The following is a 16,765-nucleotide window of genomic DNA, read 5'->3' on the forward strand; positions in this document are numbered from 1 at the left end:
GGATTTCTTTGTTCCCCATCCTGTAACCATGACTTTTACGTACTGCTTCTATTATTTCGTCCATTATTATATTAAAGAGAAGTGGGCTTAACGACTCACCTTGTCTGACTCCGCTTTGTACTGGTATAAACTGTGTTAGTTTTCCATTTATCTTTGCCTGTATTCGATTATGGAAGTAGACGTTTTCGATGGTTTGTATAATATTGATTGGTATATGTTTCTTCTATAGAGTAAGTGTAGGACGTCTTCGACTTGGATGCGATCGAAAGCCTTTGTCAGGTCTATAAAACATAGATATGCTGGTTTATTGTACTCGATTTCTGGGATGGTCGTTGGTTGAATATTCTAATTTAATTTTAAGAAGTGATAGTTATAAGAAATTTAAAAAAAAATCTAGGGCAGCACATATGAGACTTTCACAAAACAGATTTAAATAATTTTGAGCATGGTAAGGTTTTAAATAACCTACCTTCTGAACCGGCAGAGTGAAAGCAGTATTTTAACATGTTTTGTGAAAGTCTCATGTGTTATTCTAGATTTATTTTTTATTTTTTACAACTATCACTTCTTAAAAATTAAAATCTGCAACCAACGACCAAAGTTTTTTATTATAAAAAAACCTTGTTTGGCAGTTCAAAAATGGAATCCCTCTCTTTTTTCAGTGGTACTTTAAATCTTTGACGTAAGTGCAATCCAAATTTAGTTATAGAGTTCTTCCATTTTAGCATAGCTCTGATGATAAAAGCACTCAGCTAGGAATTTTTTTCCGTGGAATTTATGGCTTTGGTGTGAACCAATTAGCCAGACTATGTTAGATTGAATAATTAATTTGTGTAAAATGTTTCATAGTATCAAACTTGAGCATGCTGTATTCATTTGTTTTGTTGGTAATATGTAGCATTAAAAAATCTTTTTCCTAGTGTTCCTCCTATAGAAACTTTTGTTTTAGTTAAAAACCTTTTAGAACATAATAGTACAAATCCGATCATTGCATCTGAAATTTTACACCTTCTTGAAATTTGCATAAATCAAGACTATTTTGAATTCAATAATCAAATTTACACAAACAACAGTGCAGGACTTATTATGGGTAATCCTCTAAGCCCATTACTATCAGATATATTTATGAACCAACTTGAAACAACAATTTCTAAACACCCCGTATTTAAACAGTTCTTATATTGGTGGAGATACGTGGATGACATACTAGTCTGCTTTACAGGAACTAACAGACAACTTGACCAATTTCTATCATACATTAATTCACTTCATAGTAATATTGAGTTCACAATAGAAACAGAACAGAATAATTCCATAAACTTTCTAGATGTAACGATTACCAGACTACACAACAAACATGAGTTCTCCGTATATCATAAACCTACCCATACTGACACAACTATACACAATTCATCATCCCATCCTACACAACACAAATTAGCAGCCTACCATAGCATGATACATAGACTGACAGAAATTCCTATGACAAAAAATAAATTCGAGACAGAACTAAATATTAGACAAATAGCAGTAAACAATGGCTATAACGAACAAACAGTTAACAACATTTTAAACCAAAAACTCCATAAGAAAGCCTTGAAATTAGTGTATCCACCACCACAGAAAGAACCCAGTACCTTCTGCCCTCTCACATATACTGGCAAAATAACAACAAAAATAGCCAGATACATAAAAAAGAAAGGAATAACGCCAGCTTTCAGAACTAACAACAACTTAAGCAAACATATTAAAAACAATAAAAGCCGAAAGAGAAAGCAACTACAGAGTGGTGTGTACAAACTAACTTGTGGTGACTGTCCGAAAACTTACATCGGTCAAACTGGCAGAACTTTTGACAAACGGATAGCAGAACACAAAAGGGCTTTCAACAGTAGAAAAACAGACACTTCTACATACGCACTTCACCTTCTAGATCATAATCATTCTTTCAGTGAAGAGTTTCAAATTCTACATATTCAAAATAAAGGCCTTAAGCTATCACTTTTAGAATCAATGGAAATTAATAAATTGAAAAATACAGATATAATTCTGAATGACCAACTCGAGACAAACAGCTCCCCACTCCTCAACCTCTTCAGTTAAAGACTTAAAAAGGCAAACACATTGTAAAATATATCACTTGAGAAAGGCACTTTGCCGAAACAGCTGTAGTAATAACATAGTTGTAATAAATTTTGTGGAAGTATAGAAAACAAACGTTTTTCAGTGTTTTATTGTGAGATAAAATGAACTTCCATCAAGTAACGGTCGAATCCATCAATTAATTAAAAAGAACTTTACACACTTCACAAATACTTTCGTTTTCCCATTCTTTCAGTGTCATAAGTGTGTACAAAGCATATCAGTTTTTCAATTTTCAAAAAAGGAAGTCAATATTATCATCATCCAGCCTTCTGCATCCAAAGTTGAACATAGACTTCCCCTAATTTCTTCCAGTTCTGTCGATCTTGGACTTCCTGCAACCAATTCCCAGCAACCCTTTTGACGTCGTTTGTCCGTCATGTAGGTGGGCTGTCTCTACTTCTTCTGTCTGCTCGTGGTCTCCACACTGTAATTTTTGGGGTCCACCTCCCGTCCTTCATTTTGGCTACATGGTCCGCCCAATTCCACTTCAGCCATGCTATTCGCTCTGTGACGCCTGTCCTTCTTCTGATTTCCTCGTTTCTAGCCCTGTCTCTGAGAGTCAGTCGGTCAGTAAATTCTTCTTTGGGTCACTCAAGTTTGGTTGCTGTGGCCTGGGTTAACGATGTTTCTGCGCCGTAACGTAAGTGATAACTGGAAGCACATATTGGTCGAACATAATTTGGCATATTGCTCTTGAAGATGTCTGATAGAACTCGATATGCGGCCCATGCCCTAAGTATTTATATTTATGGACCAATGCTATTTCGTTGGAGTCGACTTTTATTTTGTCTTTCCTAAATTTATGTTTAAACCAACTTTCTTACAAGGCTACCTGTAAGAAAAGGAATTAATAATTGCAAAATATGAAATTCATATTGTGCAAACGACCTTCATATCTCTACCAAAGTCAAATTTGAGAAACTGAAGAACCGATGCATATTAGAGACCAAATATTGTACATCCTTCAGTTGTATTCTGCCATACTTAAAGTATGCAAGACATCCACACCATATTATTTGTTAGGTATTCAACATGCTACACAATTGTGTTTTCAGTCCGATGATTTCCCATATGTGTTCTTTTCTGTCTTGTAATATTCTTCATGATCTCCATACATCCATTTCCATAGATTTTAATCGTAATTTTTGTCATATTTTATCCATATCCATATTTCTGCATATACAGGGTGTTTCATTGGGAAAGTAACATACGTTAATTATTGTAGAAAGAAGACACTTAGGCAGTCTCAAAAATGCCATACTAACTTAATGTGTCTTACTTCATTAATAAAAAGATACTGAGTGTTTTATTTATTTTGCCATTTTCTTATTCTTCTCTTGGGCGCCAGTCAATTAGTTTTCTGGTCCATCTTGAGTCTTTGAAGTCTTGTCTGATGAAAATAGGTCCGGTTCAGCCGAACTTCCGGGTTATCGGAGGCCGACTTATCGGGGTTCCACTGTACCTTCAAATTGCGAGATAATTGGAAATAATAAAGCTGACATATTAGAATAGAAATATGCTTTATTGTCATGAAAAATTTAACAATTTTATAGACAAAGCTTACAAGAATCATAAATAAAAACAATAACAAATACAATTTACTAAAATTATACAAATCGTCAATATAAATAAAACATAATAAAGTCAAATAAAAATCAGTAACAATCTATTGCAAAATTAAAAAAAATTGCAAATTGCGTAATCTACCTTAAGAAATTTAATAAGTTATGCTGCTGCATATGACACTCAAATATAGATTAAGATTCTACTTATACATAACAATACTGTAATTTCTTAGTTATTGGTTAAGAAACTCTGCTATTGAATAATATGGTCTTTCAGATAAATAGGCTTTAGTCATTTTACGGAACTTGGGGAAAGATGTTGCAGATTTAAGTTGTAGAGGGAGATGGTTGTATAGTTTTTTTGCAGAATATAATATAGATTTCTTTACTAACTCACTGGACGGGATCGGTAAATAGATGTCAAAAGTAGAATTTCTGGTGAAATAGTCATGTCTAGGTCTTTCTGGAAAAACATGTAGATGTTTACGAATTAAGCAAACAGTTTCTAAAATATATAAAGAAGGTAATGTTAGAATTCTGTGATCTTTGAAGTAGCTTCTGCAATGTGTTGTTCTTCTGAGGCCAAACAGATATCTGATTGCTCTTTTTTGCAATTTAAAAATAACATCGGATTGGGCAGCTGTACCAAAACCCCAAAAAGGCAGACCATATCGAAGATGGGACTCGAACAATGAAAAGTATGTTATTTTGGAAGAGGCTAAATCCATTTCCTTAGAGACAGATCTTATTGCAAAGCAAGCTGAGGATAGTTTCTTGCTTAACACATCGATATGAAGGGACCATTTAAGGTTGCTATCTAAAAAAATACCAAGAAACTTTACAGAATCAACGATACTGATCTGGCTGTTATGAAGAGGTAAGGGTTGAAGAGTTCCTTTATAGGGTAATGCTACTGTTTTATCTACGTTAAAAGAGAGTAAATTAGAATCTGACCAGGATTTTATTGTGAGTAGATCAGAAGTTATAGTAGCATGAAGAGTTGCGATATTTGAGTTGCTCCAAGTGATACTGGTATCGTCAGCAAAAAGAAAAACTTTTCCATCGATTTTTAAACTAGTGATGTCATTAATAAAGATAAGGAAAAGTAGAGGACCCAATACTGAACCCTGCGGTACCCCACATACAACATTTCTGAGACTAGAGTCTGTATCATTTGCTCTAACCAGTTGTTTCCTATTTTCCAAGTAAGATTGAAACCAGTTCAAAGAAATACCTCGAATTCCATAGAAATCTAGTTTTTTTATCAAAATGTCGTGATTTACACAATCAAAAGCTTTGGCATAATCACAAAAAACAGTGGCAGTGTGGAGATTATTGTTTAATGCTTGATAAACCTCATGTAGTACAGAAAACATGGCATCGGTGGTACATTTATTATTTAAAAATCCAAACTGATTTTGTGATAAAATCTTGTTATCAACGAGAAAGGACATAAGTCGGGCTTTTAGGAGTCTTTCAATAATTTTGGAGAGTACCGGTAGTAATGCAATAGGTCTATAATTGCAGGCAATAGATTTTTCACCACCCTTATGAAGAGGAATAATGATGGCCGTCTTTAGGCACTCTGGAAATTTACCTTTCTCAAAAGAATCATTTATTAGAGAGATGAGGACTCCCAACACATTGTCTGGGAGATTTGAGAAAATTTTTATTGATAGTCCATCGGTACTACAGGAAGATTTGCTTTTGATACTATTGATTGTTTGGATCAGTTCAGATTTACCAACCGGTCTTATAAAGAATGAATTCGAAACCTTTCCTGAATTAGGGAGATAGGAAATGGGATCTTGTTGTGACACAATAGTTGATGTTATATTTTTACTCACATTAACAAAATATTCATTTAGATTTTCTGGGTCTGGAAGGGAAAATGTTTGAGCTGTGTGAGTTTTATTTCGAAGATCGTTTATTATGGACCAAGTTTCTTTTGCAACACTTTTGGAGCTTCTGAGACGATTTTGATAATACAATTTTTTAGCCGATTTTATAAGTTTTAAATAGATTGCCCTGTACTTGGTGATATATTCAGTAACAGAGACGTTGGTAGTAAATTTCTTGATATACAGTAGTGAACGCATGTTTTTGGCTGATATGCGGACACCTTTGGTAGTCCAGGGTTTGCGATGTTTTTGCTTAATTGTGATTAAAGGAAATGCTTTATTGAAGATACAGACCAGCTTATTCAAAAAATCACTGAAATTATAATCGACGTCCATGGAAGGAAAGTGCCACTCAGAGGTTAAGCATAAATTTTGGAATTTACGAAAGTTCCGACCGGAAAAAATCCTGCCTAAACGTCGAGTTTTCGAGGAGGACTTGCTAAAGATGTTAAACTTCGTATAAACCGCTTCATGATCAGATAGTCCCGCATTAACAGTTGTAGCGCAGACATCAAGGGGTGAGAAATCTGAGACAATATAATCAATTATGGTAGATGAAGTTTTTGTAATCCTTGTAGGAGAATCAATGTGCATTGATAGACCATATGATTCAAATATGTTGACCAGCGATATTTGTGTAGCACAAGCAGCAGCATAATTAATGTTGAAGTCCCCGCATAAAATTTTTCTGCTTTTATGGGGCAGGTCATCTAACAAATTAAGTAGGTTCTGAAAAAATAGTTCCACGGAAGAGTCAGGTGATCTATAAATGCAAATAATATAAAGATTAAGGTTCTTACTGTAAACTAAGGAAAACTCAAAGAATGCTTCACTTAATAGAAAGTCATATTTTGTTACCAGAGAAAAATCATTATTTGTAGAAAGAATTAGGGTGCCTCCATGAGCTGAACTTGGACGGTCATACCTAGCAATAGTGGAATATTTTTCTACAAAAAAAGGCTCGTTGACTTCAAGCCAGTGCTCAGTAACCGCAACTATCGGTGGAAACCCTAATTCCTCTAGAAACAGAAATAATTCATCAGTTTTATATCTTATAGAACGAATATTAATCAGAACCATGCTAAAGTTGTTATCACTAAAATAATTTGAGGATTCTAGTCCCTCAGAACACGTCGTGATGTTTAAAAATTTCATTAATTAACATTTCATTTCATTATTAACAAAAAATGCAAGTGAGAATCCGTTAAAAAGACATCATAACTACTGCCTGCGTTCACACTGATTTAAAGCAATATTTTAAAAACAATGACAACACAAAAAAACATGTTACGGTGAAAACTTTCTACTAAGAGAAGAGGCCAAGTTATCATCGAGATTGCGACTTGGACATACTAAGATAACTCATGATTTTATATTAACGAATGAACCTCCTGCGACGTGTTATGAGTGTGATAGTGAACTAAGAGTGCAACATATATATTAATAGAATGTCCTCTCTTTTTACGTGCCTTAGGACTGAGTAACCAAATTTGATATTAACTTTTTGTTCACTTCATGTAAATACAGTTCAGTGCTATAACACTTTCGAGGTTCAATCGAATTGTAAATAAAAAAAATACTTTATTCAATTTTAGAGCGAAATGAGAACCCAGATCTAAACAATAAATCTGAAAATTCTCGTGGAACCACTTTCTGGTAACATCCTTAATTTCTGCCTTTTACAATTTATAAGGCTAGCAGACGATGAATAAAGGAGACGAAAGGGATTCTACAATATGCAGTCACATTCCTTCTATTCGTCTAGGAAAATTTCCAACGAAAGTTGATTCCGTGTACTCAAAATATGAGTAAAATTAAAAATTAAAAACAGCTTATGATTAATTTCGGCATCAAAAAATAGGCAGTTTGGTTTCGTTTCAGAGGTGTTCATTTAGCACCACTAAAGGGGTCTGGAGAGACGGAAATGGACGTATGGGGATGGTGGATCATCTTTGAACGGAAATGAAACATAAACTGTTTTTAATTTATTCAATTTTATTTAAAATTTAAAAATACACAAAAAAAATTGTATGAAGCTTCATGCTAGTCTACAGTCAGGGGCGGCGTAACAGAGGCCACCGCAGCATGAAGTCTGATATCAGGTAAGTAAAAATCGGTTATTGTTATATTCTTTTACGCTATGTGTTTAAGGGGGAGGGGGGTATGGTTTGAAATCAACAAATCAATCACATTTTCGTGAATTTTTTTCGAAGCTATGGTACAATTATTTTATTTTTAAATTAAATAAGCATATTAAGTACAATTCAAAGAATATTTAGAAAAAAAATCAATCCAAAATATCGAAAAATAAGCCATTGGTGACAAATTTTGACAGGCAGCTCACAAAAAATGGATTTTGCGGTGGACATCAGAACTCGACACTCGATCATACGAAACAAAAAATTCAAAAAGATTTAATTAGCTTAGGAGTTTCACGAGGTCACAACGTCGAGTTTTTTTATTTTTAATGATTTTTGAATTATTGGTATCACTCAGAAATAAAAAAAAATGAAATTTTTGGTAAAAATTTTGTGAAAATCAACAGATTTATTATTGTTGAACAAAAAATAAGCAAAAAAAGAAAGATATCTCGACGTTGTTACCTCATGAACATGAAATGTCTAAAGAAAATCTGTGCAAAATATCAGGTAGATCGGCCGAGTAGTTTTTCAGTTACAATGTCCACCGCAGTTGAAAAAGCAGTTTTGAGAAAAATGCGTTTAAAGTTTTGACAACTGCATCTTCATCTTCTTATTTGTCTGCCAAATCGTAAAGTGATGCACATTGGAATATGTTTTTTGAATCGAGGACTAATCTACAAAAGAGAAGGCGAACAGTTGTTTAACGTTTCTCACTACGCTCAAGCGTGTTGGCGCGAAGTCGCGGCAAAGCGAGTCGAACATAGGGATATTCAACACCCTGTATCTCTTGTAATTTTACTCCGATTATTTTGAAATTTTCAGAGAGTATTCTTGAAAGTATGAACTTTTATATGAAATAATAAAAAAAATTAAATATTTCAAACCATACCCCACCCCCCACCCCTTAAATTTAAGAATGTAAATTTCTAAATAGACATATTCGGCAAGTGAATCATTTTAGAAATTTAATCGCTTCCGGTCTCCCGAACTTTAATGGTGGCGACGATAAACTATAATGCTTTGTAGGTACGTGAGATATAAGCATCCCTCTACGATTAAGAATGCTAAAAGGCTACGTATTTAACACGCTATTATACGGTGTAGAGGCCTGGACCCTCAAACAGAACAACATAAAAAATATTGAAAGTTTTGAGATGTGGTGCTACCGTCGAATGCTGAAGCTAAGTTGGGTTGAAAGAATCACAAATCTTGAAGTAATACGAAGGATAGGAAGAGACCCAGAAATTTTGTTAACGATAAAACGAAGAAAACTCGAATATTTGGGTCACCTGATGAGAGGTCATAAATACGCATTACTTCAAAATATAATGCAAGGAAAAATAGAAGGAGAACGGAATCCAGGCCGTAGAAGAATGTCATGGATGCGGAATTTGAAAGAGTTGTTTGGCTGCACCACTAATGAACTTTTTAGGTCAGCTGTAAACAAAGTCAGGGTAGCCTTGATGATTTCCAATCTCCGATAGCAGTGGCACAAGAAGAAGAAGGTACGTGACTATTCAAAGATTTGAGAATTGCAATTTTGGGAATGTTGGAACAATATTTCTACATCTAGAAATGGGTTTTTTCTTTACGTTTACGTTTAGTATTTCTATACAATAATTACCTATCCGCAGTAGTTTCATCTATCTTAATTTGTTTGGTTTGAATTTTGGGTTATTTGTGTTGTTTCACGGTTATAGTTGCATCAGTTTGGTACGCATTTATTTATCAATTTATTGACGACTTTTCTTGTGTAATCATTGGACAATCTTTCAACAGATAAACGATAAGATAAGGAAATTATAACACTCCAAAATTGTTTCGGAACAAATCAAACAAGCTTATAATTTTCTAAAACATTTTTTGATAGTTTATATATTTTATGTTAAAGTAAAAAGTTCTACCCACAGATTTAGCCTCTAATTGTTTATTAATTGTTTAAACAATAAAACTGTTTTGTATAAATAATTTTAAAAATATCTGTGAATTATAATCATTCATCATTTTACTTTGATCCAAAATTTTTCTATTTTCTTTTTATTATGCTGAATCCGAATATAACATTATAATTCAAAAATTTCAAAAAAAATTTTTAGTATGTCTGCGTGACTTCGAACCATATGGGAAACTTTTTTATTATCAATTTTACTAAAAAAAAGTTATTCTACATGAAATGCTCTGAATGGTCTTAAATCTAAGATACAACCATATCAGAAAAAATATGAATCTAACTCAAGACTTAAAGTACGTTTATATTCCACAATATACAATTTTAATTTTAAGATGCAATTACATCCTCCTAATTAAAAAATTAATTTTTGCCAATTTTTCTCAAATTACGGATGCCCAACATTATTTTATTACAAATTATGATAACTAATTTATTATTAATTTTACGAAAAGACGTCATTCTTTATAAAAAGCTCTGCATTGTCTCAAAACTAAGATTCAATCGTAATATATCACATTTTATCAACTTTATACGAGGTATGTCTAAAAACATGAATTTGGCTCAAGAGTCAAGTACCTTGATATTTTACAATATTTCAACTGCAATTATATAATTGCATATTTAAACATAGTTTTTAATTGCGAACATCTTTTTATAGTAAAATTTTTTAATCTTGTAAAATATAAAGTTACTTTACTATCGAGCAAAATTAATATTTTTGACATACCTCGTATAAAATCCATAAAATTTAATATCTGATGATTGCAACTTAGATTTAAGCACAGAATTTTATGAAGAATAACTTTTTTTCGTAAAATTGATAATAAAAAAATTTCCCATAGGTTCCAAATTACGCAAACACACCGTTACACTAAAAACGTTATCGGTGACTAGGTGGTCATCCAGATTTCAAATTGTGCATGGTATAAAGCAGAACTACATGACAATTTTAAAAATAATATCTAAATAGTTATTTATGATGTAAGTTTGTGAAACCGCATGTGAAAGTTTGCAGAATGAGCGATAGCGAGTTTTGCAATTCACATGAGTGCCTTAAAAATGTACTTTTTAACACGCATATCATACAATATTTTTTCTACAAACGTAATTACAGGACAATATCTACAATAACTTTTACTTGAACTTGACCGACATTCAATTTTTATATTTTTTGACATTACATCAAAATTGCCTATACAGTCAATACGAACTGCAGTGCCTTAAAAATTTTTTAAAGCACTAGTGCCTTAAAGTAGCATTTTTAACGCTCGTATGGAGTGCTAAAAATTGCATTTTTAACACGGTCGTAGAAAAATATACTAACTTCCTCAGACCGTGAGGAGAGAATGACGGCTAATAATTTAAAAAGTAAAATGGAACAGTTTGAATTTGTCTTCCTTTTACAAAATAAAGTTTTGGAATCTATACATCTAGCTCTCACTCTTTTGTAGTCCAAAAATATGGATCTCTCACGCGTAACAGTACTTTTACATAACTGTAAAGACTTTTTATCTAATCTTAGACAAAACTATACATCACAACCGCTAGTTCAGAGAGATCTTTTTCTAAACTTAAATTAATAAAATCATATCTTCCTAGCACAATGTCACAAGCATTGAAAATGAAGTTGCTCATCAGATAGATATTAATAAAATTGTAAATAAATTTGCTGATAGTAGTGCACGAAGAAAGTTGTTCATCTCATAGAATAATACTCAATATGTAATAATGTAATCTTTTATTAATGTTTGTTCCATTTTATTCTATAAATTCTATACCAATAAAGATGAGAAATGTAAGTTGTTATAAACAGTGCATTATTAACACAAATAAGTTTTTGTTACACAGTGCATTATTAACACAAATAAGTTTTTGTTACACAAGTCGTATTTAGTAATTGTTTAAAGGGGGCCCCATTTCCAATTCTGGACGACGTAGTTTGTTACGCCACTATCTACAGTCCAGCTAACTGTACCATTTTTTTCTTTCAAATTTAAAAGTTTCTATGAAATAAAATACACAAATCGAATTCAAATTTTATTCTAAAATATACAGACTTCAATATATAGCTATTAGAATTGGTAAAAATCATAAAAGAAAATAAAATGGCACACCTATTTTGTTTTTTTTATTTATTTACTATATTTTAAGTTGTAATATCACCAATATTAAAAAACATACATCCTAACCTAACCTAACCGAACAATACAGATACTTTCAGGACAAACTCAAAACATGATTCGAGACTTTCGCTATTTTAATTACATTACTAAAAATTTACTTTCTTGTTTTTATTTCTCTACTTTTTGGTTTTTTGTTTAAACTGAGCATTATTTATAAATTTAAACTAAAGGATAGCTGGCTTGAGTTGCAATACCACAGGAATTGTTCCTGTTTCTGGCCATTTTGATGTAACCGTCTAGTCCCCAAGATGGACCCCAGGAGTTCTTGACAAGCCAGTAGTCTTGGTCGTCTTCAGTACCATAGCCAACAACGAGGACACCGTGATCTAATTCTTCTGAGCTGCATTCAGGCTCATAATATACACCTATAATAACAAAAAACATTAACACAACATTAAGATTAACAACCAAAGTGATAACAAACAAACTTTATGAAATTATAACATTAGCAGAAGAACGACCAGGTTAGGTCGGGAAGATCATGCACCGACGCTATATTTATAAATGAGGCAAGTTCAAGAGAAATCATTAGAATACAACATACCGGCATATTTGTTTCGTGGACCTTAAGACAGCATTTGACAGGGTCAAATTAAAGGACGTTATCCACCATTTGTTATACTCAAGAGAGGTACCTCTAGGAATAATTAAAACGATCAAAAATATCTACCAGAACAACACAGTAAAAGTAGAAGATTAACTAACTGACCCAATTGATACTGGCAATGGGAGAAGACAGGGGGATTCCCTGAGTGCTTTATTGTTCAACCTGACCATGAATGAAATAATAAAAAAAAGTAAGAACTAAAAAAGTGTAGCAAATGGGAGAAAAACAACTTCTACTATGCAGACGATGCAATACTAATCTCTCAAAGTGAAGATGGTTTACAACGTATGCTGCACCAACTGAATATAACCGCCAGATTTAACATGTTAATTTTCCCAAAAAAGACAAAATGCATGGTTATAACAGCAAATCCAATAATGTTGTAACAAAAGAATACTTTTGACCGACCCCCGTATAACAGGTTCTATCTTGACAGCCATATGTTTACCGAAATATCGTGGTGAATGGCGCAGCGAGAGGGGAGGGGAATGAATTCTGGCGAACTGCGCGAACAACTCAAGGAACGCGAGGAAGACGTCAGTGGGTCCAAGAAAATCCTGCAAGCACGACTCAGGGATGTTCTTAAGAAGAATGGAGATGAACCTGAGACATTCCAATTCCAGTCAGCGGAAAAAGCAGTACTAAAGAAAATTGAAGAAACGTCTACAAAAAATAATGAGAAATTCGAAAGTGTTTCTCAAAAGATAGATGAAACATTTAGAAAAAGCGACGAAAAATTCGAAAATGTTGCTAAAAGATTTGACGAGACTTCTCAAGTAATTAAAGAAGCTTGTTGACAGAACAACGAGAAAGTTGAAAAAGTTTGTAGCCAGAACAATGAGAAATTCGAAAAAGTTTCTAGAACACTCGATAAGATACAGAAAAATGTAGACGACGTAGAAGAGAAGATCAAACAATTAGAGAGTATGATAAGCAATACGAAAGTTCTACCACCAGTAATGTGGTAATAACATAACATAACATAATATAACAGTTAATGCAGTAATTTCAGCCGTAGAAGAGAAGATAAAATAACTAGAGAGCATGATAACCAATACGAAAGTGCAACCACCAGTTAATGCAGTAGCTTTAGATCCTGTAGTGAAAGAAGAATCACCGAAAGACGAAACGTCGCATCATATGAGATTCAAATTGCCACCATTTGATGGAAAGTCTTCTTGGTCCATATACCTTTGACAATTTGAAGCTATTGCGACCGCCAATCATTGGGCTGAACAAGAAAAGGCTGTTTAGTTGACTGCTGCTCTACGAGGCGATACTGCAGATATATTAAGGTCAACTTCTAAGGGCCAAGAAAAATGTTACCAGACCTTGTTCACCCGTCTAGAAAAACGCTATGGAGACGCTCATCTACAAGTATACAAAGCACAACTGCGAAGTAGAAGTCAACGAGCAAGTGAGAATCTGTAAGAATTTGAAGCTGATGTTGCTCGTGTGGTAGTAGATACTTTCGTCAATAGGTTGAAAGAAAGTGAACTATACGACTAGCGAGGCCGAAAGTTTTAGATGAAGCGCTCGCTACTGCCTTGCAGCACGAAGCAGGTAGCCAACCGTGGAAAAAGGCGCTAAACGAAAGGATGAACGTTTGGAGGAAATGGTATGGAGCGTGGTTGACACAACGCCGAAGAGACGCGCGAAGAGGGCTGGAAGAGTTCGTTCAAATACAGATGCTCCCTGGAGACGGCCATGCGGTGAAAGTTGTAATCACTGGCTTAAAGTAGAGGAACAGCTTTGTCCTGTGCGACGAACCACCGTCGTTAATGAGCAATGGCAGCCCCAGTTACAAGACGCCCAAGAAGATGATCCATGTGTAAAAAGAGTATGGGATTGGATGCGTCGAGGTGAGAGACCTAATGACTCTTGCAAACATTAGTGCATGTAGTCCAGAAGTCAAGGCCTACTGGAGCCAATGGAATTGTCTGCCACTAAAAGATGATCTTCTGTACAGAACCTTTGAGAACGATGACGGTACAGAAACTAAGCTTCAGTTGATTGTACCTTAAAGTAAAGTGTCAGAAGTATTGCGTCAGTTGCATGATGGAGCATCAGGTGAACACTTTGGTATTACGAAGCCTCTGCAAAAGGTTCAAGAACTATAAAGGTTCTATTGGGTGAAGTGTAAAGATGATGTAAGAAGATGGTGTCGGAAATGTGAACTGTGTGCATCCAGTAATGGTCCAGTTGGTAAAATGAGAGCACCCATGAAACAATACAACGTTGGTAGTCCTATGGAAAGAGTAGCAATCGACATTGCAGGTCCATTTCCGGGAACCGATGCTGGAAATAAATAGATCCTGGTAGCAATGGATTATTTTACGAAATACAAAACGTTTGTAAAATGATTGGTGTCAATAAGACCAGAACGATACCCCTGCATCCTAAATCAGATGGAATGGTCGAGAGGATGACCCGAATGATGGGTAAGCACTTGTCCAAAGTTGTACGTGAACACTGGAGATATTGGGACCGGCACATTCATTTATTCCTAATGGCCTACCGCTCGGCCGTGAATAAAACTACAGATCAGACCTCAACCTGCCTGATGTTGGGTCGTGAAGTTCATTTGCCCTGCGACCTACAGTTTGGCGGCAGACTTACCGAGGAACATGCTGCAGGCGACGAATATGTCGACCGCCTGAAGTTACGAATGAACAACATTCATGAACTTGCCCGACAACACATCCAGATATCCAGTGACAGAATGAAAGATCAATATGATTCTCGATGCACGAATAGAAGCTTTAAAGTAGGTGATCTTGTCTGGCTTTATAATCCACAACATCGTCGAGGTTTGTCTCCTAAACTACAAAGACAGTGGACTGTTATTTCTTTTGAAAGGGTGTATGCAGAGCTGGAGAGTTCTGTAGATTCCGCCATCCTGAACCTTCTGTTGATGGGGACGCTCAGATCTTAAGAGGGGAGCAGTGTAACGAAAGAATACTTTTGACCGACCCCCGTAAACAGATTCTATCTCGACAGCCAGATGTTCACACCAAGACACAGAGTCCCACCAGAGCTCAATCCTTTGATACCGTAGGTATCTGAGATGACTCAATTTTCCCCTTAGCGGGAGTGAGAGCCGTATGGCTAAATCTGGATACTGAGTATAAACTAAAATACACCGATAGTGGACAAAAAGTCATATTATATGCAGATGAAAAACATGAATTTTCAATAAATACTTACCTTGATTGTAGAGTTGGAAGGTTTCATGGCTAGCATCGATGGCTACGGAGACTGGTCCGACGGTGGCGACAGCAGCCTTAAGGGCATCTTCGCTTCCAGATTCGATATCTACGAAACCTTTGTCAGTGGCTCCCACCTTCTTGGGATTGAAGTGGCACTTCTCGTCTTCGGCCTACAAATCAACAAATATTTATGTTTGACAAAAGTGATCACATTAAAATAAACTCTAGTGCCTTAATTGAAATTCAAAGTTATAACTCCTTCTACAGTCGGAAAAATGAAAGAATACACATGAACGATCACATCAATCACTTATTTTGTATTTGCTGTCTTTTTCTATAAATAAAAAATGTTTGTTATAGAAAAAGGCAGCAAATAGGGCTTTTCATCGATTGTCATTTGTTTCGAGCTTCTGTCATGTATCTTCTTCTAAAAGTGCCTATCTTCTGGAGATGTTGGCGACCACATTGACCCATCGTATTTTATTTACGGCAGCTCGAAATAGATCAGTTGACGTTAGACCAGTCCACTTCCTAAGATTGGCCAGCCAGGATATACGTCTACGTCCAGGGCCTCTCCTGCCCTCAATCTTGCCTTGTAGAATCAACTGCAGCAGTCGGTATTTTTCATTACGCATAATGTGGCCGAAGTAAACCAATTTTCTGTTCTTTACGATGTTAATTATTTCTTTGTCTTTTCCTAGCCTCTGGAGAATAGTTATATTAGTTGTGTGGTGTATATATGAGACCCTCAACATACGTCGGTAGCACCACATTTCAAACGCCTCTAACCGGTTTATGGCATCTTCTGTCAGGCTCCAGCTTTCAACTCCGTATAGGAGGACACTAAAGACGTAACATCTAAGAATTAAATTAAATCTCAATTCAATGTCAATTTAAAAAGTTGCCACCCCTATAATTTGGTCCCTATAAAAAATCTAAAAATATACAAAAACACGTCAAATTTATTTGTGAGGGGGACATTTTATAGACCAGTTTTCAACTAAATTACACTAACCCTCTAGCGGGGGCGCACACAACCCCCAAAATCTTTAATGAAAAGGGG

At 34.8% G+C, this 16,765-nt stretch overlaps 1 protein-coding gene across 1 annotated transcript in view; it reads right to left on the minus strand.

The window, feature by feature from the left end:
• Positions 1 to 11,727: 11,727 nt before the first annotated feature.
• Positions 11,728 to 16,765, minus strand: part of LOC114328826 (cathepsin L) — a 54,011-nt gene continuing 48,973 nt past the window's right edge. Inside the window, exons 6-7 of the mRNA XM_028277774.2 lie at positions 15,701 to 15,872; positions 11,728 to 12,251 (exon numbers count right to left, since the gene is read on the minus strand). Coding sequence (XP_028133575.1) covers positions 12,046 to 12,251; positions 15,701 to 15,872 — 378 coding nt within the window. The 3' untranslated portion in view covers positions 11,728 to 12,045. The remainder of the gene's footprint in view (positions 12,252 to 15,700; positions 15,873 to 16,765) is intronic.

The sequence above is a fragment of the Diabrotica virgifera genome, chromosome 2 (assembly GCF_917563875.1).
Source record: "Diabrotica virgifera virgifera chromosome 2, PGI_DIABVI_V3a".
Lineage (NCBI taxonomy): Eukaryota > Metazoa > Arthropoda > Insecta > Coleoptera > Chrysomelidae > Diabrotica > Diabrotica virgifera.